The sequence below is a fragment of the Trachemys scripta genome, chromosome 2, assembly GCF_013100865.1.
Source record: "Trachemys scripta elegans isolate TJP31775 chromosome 2, CAS_Tse_1.0, whole genome shotgun sequence".
Lineage (NCBI taxonomy): Eukaryota > Metazoa > Chordata > Testudines > Emydidae > Trachemys > Trachemys scripta.
The window spans coordinates 171,626,377-171,643,927 of record NC_048299.1 but is presented as its reverse complement, the minus strand read 5'-3'; the positions used below and the strand labels follow the sequence as shown (position 1 = coordinate 171,643,927).

General features: G+C 40.2%; 1 protein-coding gene across 2 annotated transcripts in view; it reads left to right on the top strand.

Moving 5' to 3' along the window:
- Positions 1 to 17,551, top strand: part of MAK (male germ cell associated kinase) — a 50,202-nt gene that overhangs the window by 20,534 nt on the left and 12,117 nt on the right. For both annotated transcript variants that reach the window (XM_034762296.1, XM_034762297.1), the window contains 4 exons: positions 2,029 to 2,364; positions 4,561 to 4,751; positions 5,754 to 5,884; positions 12,407 to 12,538. In XM_034762296.1, coding sequence (XP_034618187.1) covers positions 2,029 to 2,364; positions 4,561 to 4,751; positions 5,754 to 5,884; positions 12,407 to 12,538 — 790 coding nt within the window. The remainder of the gene's footprint in view (positions 1 to 2,028; positions 2,365 to 4,560; positions 4,752 to 5,753; positions 5,885 to 12,406; positions 12,539 to 17,551) is intronic.

Genomic DNA, 17,551 nt, shown 5'->3' with positions numbered 1-17,551 from the left:
ATTAAGAACTTCCTTTCCTGTAGGACAGGAGGACATTTACATGGCCAGGATGGTGTATTTCTTTCATGCAGTATGTTGTATGCAAAGTGAGTGATCTAATCACCTGAATTGCATTTACAGATTCACATTCTAGTTTATGCATGTGCAAAGGCTAAGAGCCAAATTCTGGCAGCCCTCTCCATAAAGCTCAATCCAACTCCCACTGAAGTGAATGGAAGTCTTTTCATTGACCTTAATGAAAGTGGATCAAGCACATAATGCATAGTAATTTACTCTGAGAAGTCTTTTTAACTTTAATGAGATGGCTCTGGGAATAAAATACTACTAATTATGAGTAAGGGAGGCAAAATCTGGCCCTAACACACACAATATTTCAGCACATTTTTACAGGTCCCTTAATGCTTATCCTTATTTCAGCAACCATCAGTTTCATAACTTTTGGTACACGTCTGCTATAGTATTTAAATTAATTAGAAACACATTTGAAAAAAAAAATACGGACACTTAGATTTCCTCATAGGCAGAGTGAAGGAGTAGGTGGGGGAGAGAAATTTATAAGTGATCTGAACTGGAGCATGCTGGTACTGTTTAGCTCTTTTTACTACCTCAGCATGAAGCAGTTTATTCTTAGGCAAAATAACTTGATTTGCCTACATCAGAAAATGAAGATAGACAAGGTTTAAAAAGTTAAAGGTGCACATGCAAAAATAAGAAGCCAATGAAACCGTTCCAAAGCCACATAATCTGAAAAGAAAAGATGTCACTCCTACTCTTTCAGTGGTTCACTGTAAAACTTAAGAATCCTTCTGCTGAGAAAAACCTGGTTAAAAAGTTAAATGCTACCTTTGAAGAGGAGTTGGTTAAAATTAATCCTGCTAGCCCCCCAAGTCCAAGCCTGCCTGACCCCCTGGGGCTGAGTTTAGGCAGTTAGCTTGAGCCACCACCCATGCCAATGTCCACATTGCTATTTTTAACATGCACAGATCTGTCTCCCAGTGCTGGGAATCACACCTCCCAGTGGCAGTGTAGACATACCCCAAGGCTCAGACAATGACAATGACAATCCCTCCTGGATTTCAGGTGTCAGAACAATGCTTTGGGCTGCTCTGGGAAACTACACCTTTGGAGCATATCGTATTGCTGTGCTGTGCACCCAGCAGAGGACATGAGGATGCCATGGAAAAAAGCAAAATGAATAATCAAGGGCAAGAAAATAGGTGCTGTCATTTACAGATGAACATCATGAGAGTACAGCAAGCACAGTACTCTGGATGTACGCCACAGTAGACTACATAAAACAAAACAAGCGACCTGCATGGATGTGACCATGCATAGAGTGAACTGAAAATGCAGGAGAAACTCATTAGCGTATACCAATTAAAGAACAAAGACTCACTCACTCACTGAGAATAGCAGCCATGATGCATGTGTGTAAGTCACCTATGTGAGACTGTTTCCATATACATCAATAGCTGTAGCCTACCTAACCTAAGTAAGAGGAGAACTTCATTCAGAAATATGCCCCTTGGGGATGTTCCTGATTAGTGCTGGTAACCTAGGAAACAATGTGAATTGAACATTGCAATAGAGAATCCACCCGTGTGCTGGGATGGCAAGAAGGCTCTTAACTTACAAGGAATCTCCTCTATCCATTATCTGTAAACTATCTATCCATCCATTCATCTTTTTAAGGTATTTCTAGGCTTCATGTTCGCATAATTTACAAGCACCAGATTGTAATCACATCCCCCCCCCAAAAAAACACACCCTGCAATACCTGCCAGTCATGTTTTTGCATGCCACCCCAATACCACAGTCTTATTTTACCCCTTCCTCACCACAGAATTGTATATCAAGTGTACACCATTCCATATGCTCCACTTACACATGTGAGTTCATTTTGCATCCATCTTGCACCTGCACTGTAGAATTTGTTAACAAGCTTGAGACCTGCTTACATCTCTGGTGAAGAAGTTACTGCATTTTAGTTATAGAAATGTATTGAGTATGTTTTACATTCTTTTTCAGGCTTTGAAATACCCTTATTTTCAAGTTGGCCAAGTTTTAGGACCTCCTCCACAATATTTGGAACAGAAACAATCTGTTGTTAAACCTGTTCAGCCAACAGAGCCAAAGCCAAATCTACCGAAATTAGAATCTGTATCAAAACTAGAATCTGTATCCAAGCCAGAATCTCAGTCTTCATCTGATGCACTTCACGAGACTCAGCCACAACTTCCGTCAAAGATTAACCACCAACCTCTCCAGCAAATCCAGCTGTCACAGAATACAACTAACCAACAACTACCCCAACAGCAGCAGCCACAACCACTTCTTCCAGCCATCAATAAAAATTCATCACCAGTAAGTTATCAATAAAAGTTAAGAGCATATATATGAAATAATTTGTCCTTGTTAGCTGGGGTACAATCACTAGATACCTTTTTTTAAAAGGGGTCACATTTTCCATTAAATACTGTCACAGTTCAGGGCAACTACACCTGTATTTCCCCTCTGTGGTCCATCCTGGGCCCCCAAATTTAGGGGCTCCCCAGCTGTTGCCTTTCTTGGTGGAGACATGTGTCCCTCTCCCTCCTGACTAGGGTATGTTCAGACTGCACAGTTTCCTTCCTTCAGCACAGCGGTTGCTCAAGTACACATGCTTGCTTTCTCTTTAGAGACAGTTAACTAGTGTAACTCTACAGGTATGTAACCATGCAGCACTTCCTATGCAAGCCTGCTTTATTAAGGTAAAGAGCATTACAGAGAAAATATATTAAAAACAATAAAAGCACCTACACACATGCTAATAAGCTACCAGAATTAATTCCAACTCTAACATGGGCTCTGGCAGGAACCGTCCTTCAACCCCCACCCACCCAAAGGGATTCCTTTGTGATCACAAGTTCATTCCAGCCTCTGCATAGAACAAGCACCCAGCCTTATGAGACCTCAATAGGCCCAGTTCTTCTAATCCTACCCTAAGGATTGGGGCATTCCATGGAGCAGGGATCCTGTTCATTTGCTGGAGCAGGAAGAAGACCATGAATCAGTTTAAAACCAGACGGTTTATTCAAAAACCCTTTATTTGTCTATTGGTCCCTGGAGAATCCAGTTTGAACTAGTATTTGCATATCTCTCCAGGAGGTAGCTTCAAAATGTTGATGAGGGAGGAAGTATATCATTACCCGCCCCCCCACATCCCTCGTCAAGAAGGCACATAAACAACTGCATTTTAATGGTGTACCTCAAAGGTGTTATCCCTAATTCAATAAGGTTTAATGTAATTAATTAATTAAATCTTAATTCTGTATGGTTTGTTTAGGATATTACAGGATGTTGTCCATCTGTCACAAGAACATCTAAAAGTGGTTTATCAAGGATTAATAAATGATTAATTGATGATTTAATAATGGTTAGTTATTAACTTCTGGACAGTGTAATAGGTTATTTATAATGATGACTTAAAAGCACATCAGTAGAAGGAATCATAGATGAATGTACCAACAGTATCTGTAACACATACTACTCATGTCTGTAATATGATTATCTAGTAATCATTCCTTTTATAAATTATTTATAAAAAAATACCATTAATATAAAGCGATACCAAAAATGTTTAAATAACCACTTGGAAAGGGTTAGTGCTTCTCCTGCTTGAACCAGGAGTTGGACTAGATTATTTAAGACCACCCTTCCAGTGCTATTATATGTGACATTACTTCTCCAACTGAGGTCTGCCAGCATAATCCTGCTAAGTAATGAGTACCTACATAATCCATAAAACTCATGTCTTCTAAGCTTTAAACCGGGTCTTGAAATCTTCATTTTATTTCTAAACACTTTTTAATTCTATACAGTTCAAGCCAAAGCTGGAGTTTGAGCATAAAATATCTTATGAAATTAAAAAGATATCCGGTATTTTTTGTTTTATTTCCCCCTATGATATTCACTGACCTCTAATATGAGAAGTATTTATAAATAGCGGATTTCCAGAATCATGCTAATGCCCATCAGCTCAACTGCAAATGAATGAAGGAGAGAATGTCTTTAAAACCTGGTTAGGACTTCACAGGAGACCCTATGGCAGAGGGTGCCTGGGAGAGGCTTGGCCGGCCTGGCCCTGCTCCCTCCTGGGCAGGCCAGTCTACTTTTAGGGTTGTGCCAACTGGCTCTGGACTGCTGTTGATGTGACTGGCTTGTATTACTCTGCCTCCTATTCCTGTCAGATTTTCCCAAGTTCTTTCTGCAGGCTTGAGCCAGTGGAACCAAAGAGATGAACTAGGCCCAGCAAATTGGTACTAGTATATGGTCTCTAAACTGACTTCTTCAGGTAGATTTGGACAACTAGGGCCTGATCCTGCATTGAGCCACACTCAGAATTCCTACTGATACTAATGTCTGTTCAGACATTCAGAACCACTGCAAGATTAGAGTCTGAATTGCTTACCATGAGGAGAGAAAAATCTCTCCAAGCACTTCAGTGCATTCACGCAGGCAATGAACTAGATTTAAAATATAAGAATAGAGAATATTGAAACTTTTTTCTATTGAAAACAGAAGCAAGCAATCACAGGCCTTCAAAATGGTGCAGTTGGTCTTAAAAATTGCAGGAGACGATGGGGTCAGACTCTGTTAAAGACTATGGACAGTTGGGATGACTTGGAGGACACAGAATTTGGAATTTCGTATTCCAAGAAGCCCAGCATTTCACAGTTAAAGGAAAAGAAAACAAAAGAGTTTTTGTTTAGGTAAGTCCCACAATTACATAAGACACTTGATTTGTATTGTGTTTTATTTTATCTTCAATTGGGTTTTAGAGTGAGTTTTCATATATTTTGGTGCTTGACTAAAATCTAGAAACATTAAACTAACTTTATTTTCTTTATCCACTAAGTTAGGGACAAATTCTGCCACCCTTACTAATGTTCAGTAGTAACTCACTCTTAAAGTAGCCTGTAAAGGGGTGGGCTGCCCCTCTGCTCCCTCTCTTGGCCATATCTGGCCCTGCAGGTATGCCTCACCATACTTGAGGCTGACTGGTTATTAACAAGTGTACTTACTTTGATGGAGGCAATGAGAAACCAAACAGCCTAATTCACATAAGTAAGCCTCCCTGTAGTGAAGCCCCATAAAGGGAGCACTTGGGCAACATTTAAAGATTTTGGTCTCAGGTCTTCATTATTGCCTAATGTCTTTTTTTTTTTTTTTTTTTTTATGCTCTCAGTTGAGGAATGTGGTATATGATATTGGTTGGGGAGAGTGTTTTTTTTTTTTTTTCCAATGATTCTTTCACCTAGTGCTGCATGTTTATTTTTATTTTTTCAATTTTCAGGATGATTATGTTCCTTTGCTCTTGTGTGTTTAAAAAAAACCACACATACACTGAAAATATACTCCTGTTCAGTCTATTTTACACCAAGTGATAAATGTTTACTTGTGAACTGATTTGTGTATCTCAGTCCCCAGTCAGAGATAAACTTTAAGCATTCGGTAGTCACCAGGCACTAGTGCTCTTAGAATAGACCTGGACACACTTTTTTTTCCCCCACATACGGCCTCAGTCTACTCCCATTGAAGTAAATAAGAGTTTTGCCATTAACTTCACTAGAAATAAAATCAGGACCACAATCGTTACTTGGAAAAGATTTGTGGAGTTTGGATGAGAGCACTGTACTTATCAGGCTAAAGTAAATATCTGTAATTCTGAGTCTAGAGTTATTAGTTAAATTACTAGATATCTTGGTTTTCAGCATGCCAGAGCCAAAGGCCTTGGGCTGTATCCAATCAGGAGGGGAAAGCAAAGCTCTGATGCGAAATGACTCTGGAATATCAAATACATCAGCAAAACAATACTACCTGAGACAATCAAGATATCTTCCTGGTAAGGGAAAAATCTTTGTCATGGAGAACACAAGTTTTGAAGGGACTATCTGTGATACCTTTTATTTTTGTTCTTCTGATTTGATAATTTCACCTTTCATTGACTAGTTTACATTTTCAGACTTTTGGCCTAATACTATTCCAGTTCGTCAGGAATACAGGGCCCTCAAACACAGCATAGTTGGCACGAAAGGACCAGGCTGGGTAGAGAAGGTCTCAGCACCACTTGCATACTGTGGCAGTTCACTCCACAGGTCCACTTAGAGGTAATGTCCAAACCTGCTGACCATATCAGTACCAGATACTTCTGTCCATTGGTAAGAGAGGCTCATCAGCTAACACAACCAGTACAGTTCCCGATATCCAGAACTATAATCCAGTTGACCAATATCAAGGAATTTGAGGACTGAGGACACTGCCAGAGTTGCCCCAGCACAACCTTCTCAGTGACCGCCCCTAATAATAAGAAACTGGTTATGTATTGGTGAAACAAATTGTCAGGATCAATATTTAGTTTTTTGAACCTTATACTCACAATGGCTTCTTAAAGAACTACTGTTATCCTGTTCATCTATAGGGAAAGGCTGACAATCTCAACTGATAGTAGAGTCAGTCTACTATTAAAATGAAACGCTGAAGTTTAGTTTCTCTAGGGTTGCAGCCAGGTACCCAGCGCTGAAGGCAGCGCCACTGCCAGCAGCAATGGAGAAGTAATACCATCCCATGCCACCTTTACTTCTGCACTGCTGCTGCTGGCACTGATTTCAGAGCTGGGTGACCAGCCAGCAGCTGTCATTCTCTGCTCTGCCTTCAGAGCTGGGCAGCCAGAGTAAAACTAAAAATTTTCTGTAAAAATGCAAATTCTGCATATTTCCTTGGCAAACAGATTTCTAGGATCCATGCTAATAAGTCAAACTCCGAGGCTGTAGATTGAAGCCATCTCCCACCTTGATAATCTGAATGATTTTTGGTTTGTCTGAAATTCAGGCAGAGAGGACGACTACATATTTGTCCCCTCAACACACATCTGTTTTCTTGGGAGTAGAATAGGCAGCTCAATTAAAATCTGAGCAATTTTGTCTACAAAGTAATAGGAAAATTCTTTAATCGCCAGGAACAAGAATAGGGAGCTAAGAAAGGAAGGGGAGTTGTTTACCTATAAGTAGTTGTCTCTGAAAGTAGGCTATAATAAGTTTTCTGGTGCCATACTACTCATCTCCTCTCCACTATTCCACTATGTTACATTCATTTCTATATCAACTTAGCTTGAAAAGGAGCTTTTGGTTCGCTTTCAAGTGTCCTCTGCTCTGACTGGTGCAGACTGACCGGTAGAACTGTAGCTAGCAGTAGTTGTTGGGGCACTCATGTCCTCCCTCGCCCCTCTCTCAGTGAATGTCGAGCGTTCCAGGGTGAGGATATAAAGGAGCGTGGTGCTCAGTTCCTTCTAAGCTGCAACCAGCTGAATGCTTTTTGTCTGAAGCTCTGGAGTCCTCCCAGATCTGTGATTAGTTAGCTAGTTTTAAGTAGTTATATAGTTATAGTAATACAATTCCTTACTTGGCATGGAACTGAAGAACAACTCCGGTTTCAAAAGATGTGTATCTTGTCTGGCATTGTTCTGACATTGGATATACATGTAGATACCTGGCACTCACCCTCTAAGTGTTCAGTTTGATGAATGTTCACAACAAGAGCAAAGAAAGACAGAATAGACTTCAAGTAATCCTTTTTAAAAGAAGCAGTGGAATGGGTTAGCTAGGGAGGTGGTGGAATCTCCTTCCTTAGAGGTTTTTGAAGGTCAGGCTTGACAAAGTCCTGGCTGGGATGATTTAGTTGGGGATTGGTCCTGCTTTGACCCGGGGGTTGGACTAGATGACCTCCTGAGGTCCCTTCCAACCCTGATATTCTATGATTCTATGATTCAGTGTTGGCAAAACCATCTGGAAATGAAACAGGTCCAGGAGCTAAGAAAAGCCCACAGACCGGAGTGGCACTGGACGAGTCTACTAGAAATAATGAGTCTTCTTCCTCTGTTGTTAGGAGTCACTGTGATAAAGATCAGAAAAGGAAATCCTCCTGAGGCTCTAATGTCTAGAGCCAATACTTTTAGTAAAGACTCAGCTGGTAGGGTAGGCATGACTTTCCAGTTCTTTGTGGTGTCAGCCTCTGTGGGGAAAAAAAGGCAATCTGCAGGAGGAAGACTCCTGTAAACAAAGTATTTTTAAGGAGCCATTGTTTTGATATATATCCTCATAGGAAGGTGAGGAGATGTTCTTCCTCAGATCCGGATGAGCTGGTTCTGAAAGTGAGATGTTAAGGAACCATTGAGATGAAGGAATGCTATGGAACTAGTGACTAGTAGCAGTGTGGCACTGCAGCAGTTAATAGTCAAAGTACAGATTCATGGATCCGATACATCCCTGGTTCAGCCAGTGGTTGATTCCGTTTATAGTAGTGGAAAAGGAAGCAGTTATACTGAAACAGTCCCAGATACGTGTTTTCCGGAAAAGAGAGATCATGTAAAAGAATTGAGAATTTCTTCTCTTCTCCCATCACTTAAAAAGCCTTCTGGTTCCCCGGAGAAGAATTTTTCTCCGATGTCCCATATCCAACCAAGGGTAGTATTATCTCCAGTTCCTTCTGACCTGAGAATAACCTTGGATCAGAAGAAGAAAATATGAATTGTGAACCAGACCTGTGGAAGGAATATTATGGACAAAAAAAGATGAGGGGTTGCCCTATTTTGGATTAAGAAAAATAAACAATTTTTATTGAGGATTTCTATGTATGATTAAGATCCATATTCAGTACCAATCAGTTAAATTTTACAATATTTATTGTAGCTCAAGAAAACAGCTTTTTCACTATCCTTAGTAAAGGTTCATCTCTCAGTTATATCAGCACAACATGTACCTATGGAGAACAAATCAATATTTATTAATAATGTAGTTAAGAGGTTCTTAAAAGGCCTCAATAATTTATACCTTCCAATAAGACATCCTTTGCCATCTTGGAATTTAAACATAGTGCTCTCACAATTGATGAATATTAGGGTTGGAAGAGACCTCAGGAGGTCATCTAGTCCAATCCCTTGCTCAAAGCAGGACCAACACCAACTAAATCATCCCAGCCAGGGCTTTGTCAAGTCAGGCTTAAAAACCTCTAATGATGGAGATTCCACCACCTTCCTAGGTAACCCATTCCAGTGCTTCCCCACCCTCCTAGGAAAATAGTGTTTCCTAATATCCAACCTAGACCTCCCCCACTGCAACTTGAGACCATTGCTCCTTGTTCTGTCATCTGCCACCACTGAGAACAGTCTAGCTCCATCCTCTTTGGAACCCCCCCCTCAGGTAGTTGAAGGCTGCTATAAAATCCCTCCCTCACTCTTCTCTTCTGCAGACTAAATAACCCCAGTTCCCTCAGCCTCTCCTCGTAAGTCATGTGCCCCAGCCCCCTAATCATTTTTGTTGCCCTCCGCTGGACTCTCCCTAATTTGTCCACATCCCTTCTATAGTGTGGGGGGCGGGAACTGGACGCAATACTCCAGGTGTGGCCTCACCAGTGCCGAATAGAGGGGAATAATCACTTCCCTTGATCTGCTGGCAATGCTCCTACTACTACAGCCCAATATGCCATTGGCCTTCTTGGCAACGAGGGCACACTGCTGACTCATATCCAGCTTCTCATCCACAGTTATCCCTAAGCCTTTTCTGCAGAACTGTCGCTTAGCCAGTCGGTTCCCAGCCTGTAGCAGTGCATGGGATTCTTCCTTGCTCTGCACTTGTCCTTGTTGAACCTCATCAGATTTCTTTTGGCCCAATCCTCCAATTTGTCTAGGTCACTCTGGACCCTATCCCTACCCTCCAGCGTATCTACCTATCCCCCCAAGCTTAGTGTCCTCTGCAAACTTGCTGAGGGTGCAATTAATCCCATCATCCAGATCATTAATGAAGATGTTGAACAAAATCGGCCCCAGGACCGACCCCTGGGTCACTCCACTTGATACTGGCTGCCAACTAAACATAGAGCCGTTGATCACTACCTGTTGAGCCTGACAATCTAGCCAGCTTTCTATCCACCTTATGGTCCATTCACCCAATCCATACTACTTTAACTTGCTGGCAAGAATACTGTGGGAGACTGTATAAAAAGCTTTGTTATACCTGTACATTTGTAAACACATCCACCACCCATATCCACAGAGCCAGTTATCTCATCATAGAAGGCAATCAGTTTGGTCAGGCATGACTTGCCCTTGGTGAATCCATGTTGACTGTTCCTGATCACCTTCTTCTCCTCCAAATGCTTCAAAATGGATTCCTTGAGGGCCTGCTCCATGATTTTGCCGGCGACTGAAGTGAGGCTGACTGGTCTGTAGTTCCCCGGGTTCTCTTTCTTCCCTTTTTAAAATATGGGCATTATATTTGCCTTTTTCCAATCATCCGATTGCCACAAATTTTCAAAGATAATGGCCAATGGCTCTGACATGAGACCTCCCTTTGAACCTTTGACAAGCTGTAATTTATTTTGTTTGTCTATTAAGACAGTGGTTTTTTTTATAGCCATCACCTATGCAAGACACATACGTAAACTACGTGCATTAATGGCTGATCCACCATTCACTGTTTTTCATAAAGACAAAGTAGTTCTTTGTAAATACTCTAGACTTTTATCAAAAGTGATCTCAGATTGCCATATAAACTAGTCTGCAATTTTATCAGCTTCCTTTCCCAAACTCCAATCTCACGATGGAGAGGATAAATTACATACTCTGGCTGTTAAAAGGGCTTTAGTCTGGTATTTAGACTGTCCCTAAATTTGTTTAGCAACTAAGAAAGAACAAAGGGAAAGCTGTATCTGTACAAATGCTAGGGTTAGAGTATGTATTAATGAAGCTTATAAACTGATGGGGTTGCCCATTCCTCAGGGAATTAAAACACATTCTACTAGATAGAAGGAAGCCTCTATGGCTTTTTCTAGATATGTTCCTCAGAGATTTTTATGGCAGCAACATGGAGTTCTGTTTATACCTTTTCTAAATCTAAGGAGTTGTATTTAGATCTGATGCAAGATTTGGCAAGGCAATACTGCAGTCCTTATTCAATTAGGATTCTGTCATCCCGTCTACTGGGTCAGAGTACTGCTTAAGCTATGTCATGAGTGGGAGTATGCAGAGGACACTTGAAAGAAAAATGAAGGTATTTGCCTCTGAGGTTCTTTGAGGTGAACTCTGCATATTGACACTTCCTGCCTGCCTTTCCTCACTACCTTAGAGTCCTACTTACCAAAGGGCTTGCAGTCATAGGTAAAAGAACTGAAGTGGCTGGAGCACCACACCCGTTTATACCTTTGCCTTGGGACCCTGGATGTTCACTGATGGGAGAGATAAGGAAGGTGCCTGAGCACTGCAATGGCTACTGCTAGTTAGAGCTCTACTATTCAGGCTCCATTAGTCGGAGCTTTTCATAAGTTTGAATATGCAGAGTCCATCTCAAAGAATCTCAGTTACAGGTAAATAATCTTCATTTGCCAAAGAAATGAGTTTGTTATTCACTTTGTAAAAAGTATAGTTGAGGCCTTTCCAGTGAATTCCCTGCGGGGAAGAAAAAAGTCAATTCCTTAATGTCAGATAAAGGCCCCAAAGACTCAAGAACATTAATCTCTAAAGAATGTGTCTCTACCTATAGATGGCTCAGTTGATAAATAATCCTTCCTTTTTCAAGGACATTTCTAATATTCCTCTGGTTCAGAGCCACATTTTTGATATGAGGAGTGTATTAATATATTCATCCAAAAATAGAAACCAACTTCAGCTTGTAAGAAAATCATAGCACCAAGGCAGATTTAAAAAAATGGTATTTAATAGTCTTTCTAAATATTAAATCTGGACACTTATCTCTTACTTTAATTCCACTAGATCTGGGTGCTGCTTTCATGCTGTTTAATCACATCCACCTCTTTCAATACATTGTGTTTTAGAAATACCAATTTTTCTTTTAGTCATGGGAAGCCTAATATTTTGCATTCCCCTTTGGTGGTTGTAACTGTTTAATGGTTTTATATTTCATCTGGGAAATACATCACTTGGTAGCACATAATTAACTTTTATATACATAACACATGGCTGTTAATTACTTGATTGCCATAAAAACTTTACTACATTTTTAATATGTTGTTTGACTTTCATTTAACTATGGTAGCTCACATTGGTCACATTAAGGCAGACTTTTACAAGGTTAAGATCAATTGTCACTGAAGCTGTTAAAAGTTTATCTTATACATTTGATCATTACAATTCTCTCTGTACTAGTCTTTTTTAGGGTTCAGTTGTAAAACCTAAGCAGTATGCATCATTCTTTGAGTTATAGGAAAAAAGTTTTAGTTCTTTGTAACATCATGTAAAGTCCAAATACTTTTAATGTACTGTCAAGGTGTTCTTCCATTCTTAAGATTTTAACTGCTTAATATGTTGTGTTTTGAAATTGACGTTCACACTCTTTAAAATTATTGCTTTTCCAAGGTGTAAACCCCAAGAATGTCTCCTTAGTAGCAGCCAGTAAAGAAGGCTCTCAAGGAATCTGGAACAATTCATTGTTTTCTAAACCACTAGGGCCTACTGGAGGAGGTCTGTCTTTGAACAGAACCAATGCAGGTAATTCATAATTACAAAAAGTACAATTGTATATGCCAGATTATTTTGTGTTAATTTTTATTGTATAAAATTAATTTAGGTAAGGTCTCCTAGCTTACAATTGTTTCACTGTATTCTTGCTTTTCTCTTTTAATGTGTATCCCCTGAAAAGAACAGTGTACTCTATATTTATATGCCAAGGTATATATTCACATTTCAGGGTGTGGAGGAAGTACATGCTAGAAGTCCAATTATGAAGCTCTGCCAGGAAGAATTTGAGTTCTAATCGATCAGAGCCATTAATTTGCTGTGTTAATTTAAGAAAGTATTTTTCCTAGTAAATTTGAACGGGAACATTGGATAAAAGAGCAGTCCCTCGTATGGAAAAAAACAAACAAAAAAGGATGCTGGGTGTGAGCTCATAATAAAAATAATGTGCAATATTTACACAGTGCTTTGTTTGAGGATCTCAAAGCAGTTCTCAAACATTGAACCTGCCAGCCTTCCTCAAACTAAATAGTACTTTACTGCATGAGTAATCCTGCTTTCTTCAGTAAGGTTGTTGGAGTAATGTACTTGACAATATGAGTAAGGATGGCAGAGTCTGGCTTTTGCGGATTAAGCATCACACCACTACTGAACTGTATGATACATACTATATCCCCATTTTACTGGTGGGAAAATTAGGCACAGAGAGGTGAAGTGACTTGATTAAGATCTCTTAGCAAGTTAATGTTAGAGCCAGGACTCTTGGATTCCCAGCCCTGTATTCTAACCATATGACCACATTATTACTTTTTATGATTTTAGATAATAAAGTAATAATTTAGAACCAGTTTCTCAGCTGGTGTGAATAGGTGTTCCTCCATTGACTTCAACAGAGCTATGCTGATTTACATCACCAGCTGAATATCTGGCCCTAAAAACTTTTGTAGCAGTCTTCATCCTGAAGGATCTTTGAGTTTTAAAGACTATGTAGAGGTCTCACTTTCTTGCAACTGCCATGCTCCTTCTAATAAGAGAGAGTGTGGTAGCCAATCTGTGCCATCAACAATACAGGTTTTTCTGTTTGAAAGTGAAGCACATATTATCCGTCTGAAATTACATGAGTAGTGTTTGGTAGGAAGAAGGTCATTACCCACACTGGAATTTTTGACACAATGAGGGGCATCTCTTTCAAATATCTATCATAGGTATTTATGTGACCCCTTCACTATAGTTTCTGAGCACCTCAAAATGTATTTATCCTGACAATACCCCTGTGAGGTATGGTAGTGCTATTATCCCTACTGTACAAATGGGGAAATGAGGCAGACAGACAAAGGGCCAGATTTTCAAAAGTATTCAGGTGCATAAAGATGCAGAGAGGCACCTAGTGGGATTTACAAGAATGCTGAAGCAAGGTAAGCCCTAACTGACATTGAAATAAATTGGAGTTATATACTTAACTTGCATAGGTGCTCTGGAAAATCCCACTAGGCACGTCTCTGTATCTCTAAGCACCTAACTACTTTTGGAAAAACTTGACCTTGGGCAAGTCATTTAGGACATGTAGTGAGTCTTCAGGGGAGCAGGGTCAAGTCTGCACTCAGGTCTGCAGTCTCAGGCTAGCACCTAACCACTGAACCATCCTTTCTCCTTTAAATAATGCCATGGCATTTTCAGAGACTTCCCTTTAACCTTTTATCGAAAGAAGGACCCCTTCAATCAACAGTACTCTTCCCCTTAATACCATGCTGGGGTAATGCTTCAGTATTGATTCACAGGAGAGTGCCATCTAAAGAACCAGTGGACCTACTTTCTCGAATACCTGGCTTTTTCTTTAAGGTCTCGAGGCCTAGTAGTGACCTGCCTGAATCCATTTTAGCTTATAAAATCTGACAAGATCACAGCTCCAGGCTATAAGAATGTGAAATGAAGCTGAATAATTCTGTTCCAGATAAACTAAAAATCAGTGCATTATATAAACATATAATGAAATGCAAACATATGAAATGGACACAATCAACCTAAAAATCCCACTTCTGTCTGGAAAATGTTGCCTCCAATAACTATACATGAAAGAGTTTAGAGAAGAAATACTATTTATTTTCTGTTTGTTAACTTTGTGCATTTGATAGCACTTTCTAAAGCTATTTTCACCATTTCTCCTTTATAGTCCATCAGTTTTTTGTCTAGCTCTTTTACACAACACCACCAGGGTAAAACACATTTAAGAAAGACACATGAAAATATGTTTGGTAAAACACAAACATTGTCAGGGGGTCCCAAAGGAAGGTATAGCAACTGAAGCTACTTTTTTTTTTAGTCATTTTTTAAATTTATTTATTAGATTTGTCATTTCCCCTTAACTGATGAAATAACCAAATTAAATTTGTTACTTTGTAATGGTATTTTTCCTCTCCCTCAGTGTAACTATAAAACATAACAATATAAGAGCAGGTTAGTTCCAAATTATGAGGCACTCTCTCTATGCAGAATTCTAGGGTTAGGTTCAGTTAGGCCTGTAGTTTGACTAGCTTACCATGCTTGAGTGATTTAATATATTTACTGTGAACACGTTGGTGATAAATTATATTCTGCTTCCTTTGAATAGAAGCCTGGTGGTGAGATCAATACCAGTATTTCCTACTTTAGGGATCTTACACTTTTTGCAAACATAGGACTGAAGTCATTATAGTTATAAAGGTACTTTAAACACTCATTCTCACCTGTTTTGATTTCAGGTTTTTTCCCTATTTCTGTTTATAATCACCTAATCAATTCTTCATCTACATTTTCTGAAAGACTGTCTTTTCATCCTTTTCCTCTTTCTTTCTTTCATCTGCCTTCTCTGCAGAAGAAAACATAATTAAACCAATTGAAAAACTGTCATGCAAAGAAAGGTTGAATGAAAAATTAGAGGAGCCAAAAGGTAATTTATGGCAATTATAGCTTGGGATAGATGATTCTTTGCAGGTTTCATAGTTATGTCATGCATTTTCTTATTTTGCTTTTCTTGTAACAGTTGCTCTTGAATAATATATTCCAAATGATCTTACACTTTTGTTTCAGTTTTAATCACTATTATTCCATGTTGTGGCAAACCCTGCCGTCCACCCTGTAAAAGTGAGGGATCCCAGTTGCAGAGGGATCATTTTGGTTTTGCTGTGCAGGAGAGAGGGATACGGTGAGAGGAGGGAATGAAGGGGATCTGCTTGCCACTAAGCTGTGCTCCACAAACTCTTATAATGGCAGGGGGGATTGAGGACACAGCTGGGGTCAGTCAGTCTGTGATTGTTTACTTGCGCATGGAGCAGAGTGAAGGAATTTCCCCATTGTGAACTTCGCTCATAATTGTTTGTGTCAAGCAGGTGATCTCAAAATATATGAACATATTTAAAGACTCCTTTTAGCGTTTTCATACTGAAATACTGGGCCACATCTTTTGTCTATCTGTCAAGCTCTAGTAAACATGCTTAGTTATTGATCCTGCCCCATTAAAGTTAATGGGAGCTTTACTGTTTACTTCAGTGGGAGGGGAGGGCAGTCATTTCCCTAGGACTTAGGCCAACTTGAAAACTAACCTGTAGGCTGTCCTCAATTACACTAGTGCAGCCTCGGAAATCTGAGAACAGAAATTGGCGATATAGTTATTAAATTCATTAAATCATATTTAAGGCTGTCTGTCTTGGTGCCAGCCCTGTTCTGAAGCCAGAGCGTATTCCACCACCATTGTAATAAACCTCAACAGCTTCTGCAGTAATAGGCTTTTGGTGTTCTGCATTAAGCCAAGTGCTTTAAGCACCACAGCACTGTTGCTGTACTAAGGCACACCCTTACGTAGCTCACTGCTTTGGAGTATGTCTTATGAATTTAAAATTATTCATTTAAAATGTTGGTTGGTGTTTTTAACAATTTGATGGTGGGAGATTATTGATCTGCTATGTTCTTCCACTAAGACAGAGAGTTCCTAGTAGAAGGAGAAGAGAAAATAACGGGGGGAAATTTATAAGTATTTTTCTGTACGACAGATAAATTCTGATATATAAAAGGGTGTGTGCACACTAAAATTACTTGGCCAAAATGTTCCAAAGTTGCTAACACCAGTGTATACAAGAGAGTCCTGTTGTTGTCAAGCTCAGAGCAAGTTTCCATGACACAGTGCTTACAGTGCCAGCATTTATAGGACTTTTGTCTCCACTAGGGTTGCTTCACATGCACATTTTCATGATGCAGCGAATCCTGTCTACATTAGCACTTGCTCTATTCAGCCACCTGTGTATCTGCACTATTGCTGGAAAATGGGTATGAAGTTTTCTAGGGCAGAAGCACATGCATCTACACTAAGTGCTTTTATACCTTTGCAGCTTGCTAAGTAGATGCTAGCTGCAACTGTGCAGAGCAACTCCACTTGGTTACACTGATTTTACACTGATGTAATTGCATTTACTGCAGTGAAATTACACTAATGTAATGGTGTGGAGAATATAGATGTGAAACAGAATGCCTCACACCGTATTCACTGCAAGCATTACAGAGCCTGTGGACTGTTTCCTGGCAGAACTGATGCATAATACCTAAGGAATATAATATCAGCTCTTCATATTTTTGGATTATCCCATTACTTGCTTCAGATGGCTCAATGGCTATGACCTGAATGAGGAACCATGCATGCACTGTGAGGGGCAGAGGTCACATCCTGGTACACCCTTATACTTGCTGATGCCATGACAGAGTCTGTTAATGTAGGGTTACCATATTTCAGCAAGCAAAAAAGAGGACGGGAGGAGCCCCTCCCTAGCCCCGCCCCTGCCCCTCCCACTTCCCGCCCCCCCAGAACCCCCCACCCTCCCCCCGTTCCTTGTCCCCTGACTGCCCCCTCCTGGGACCCCTGCCCCTAACTGCCCCCCAGGACTCCACTCCCTATCTAAGCCTCCCTGCCTCTTGTCCCCTGACTGCCCCAACCCTTATCCACACCCCCACCCCCAGACAGACCCCTGGGACTCCCATGCCCCATCCAACCACTCCCCACCCCCTGACAGCCCCCCCCCC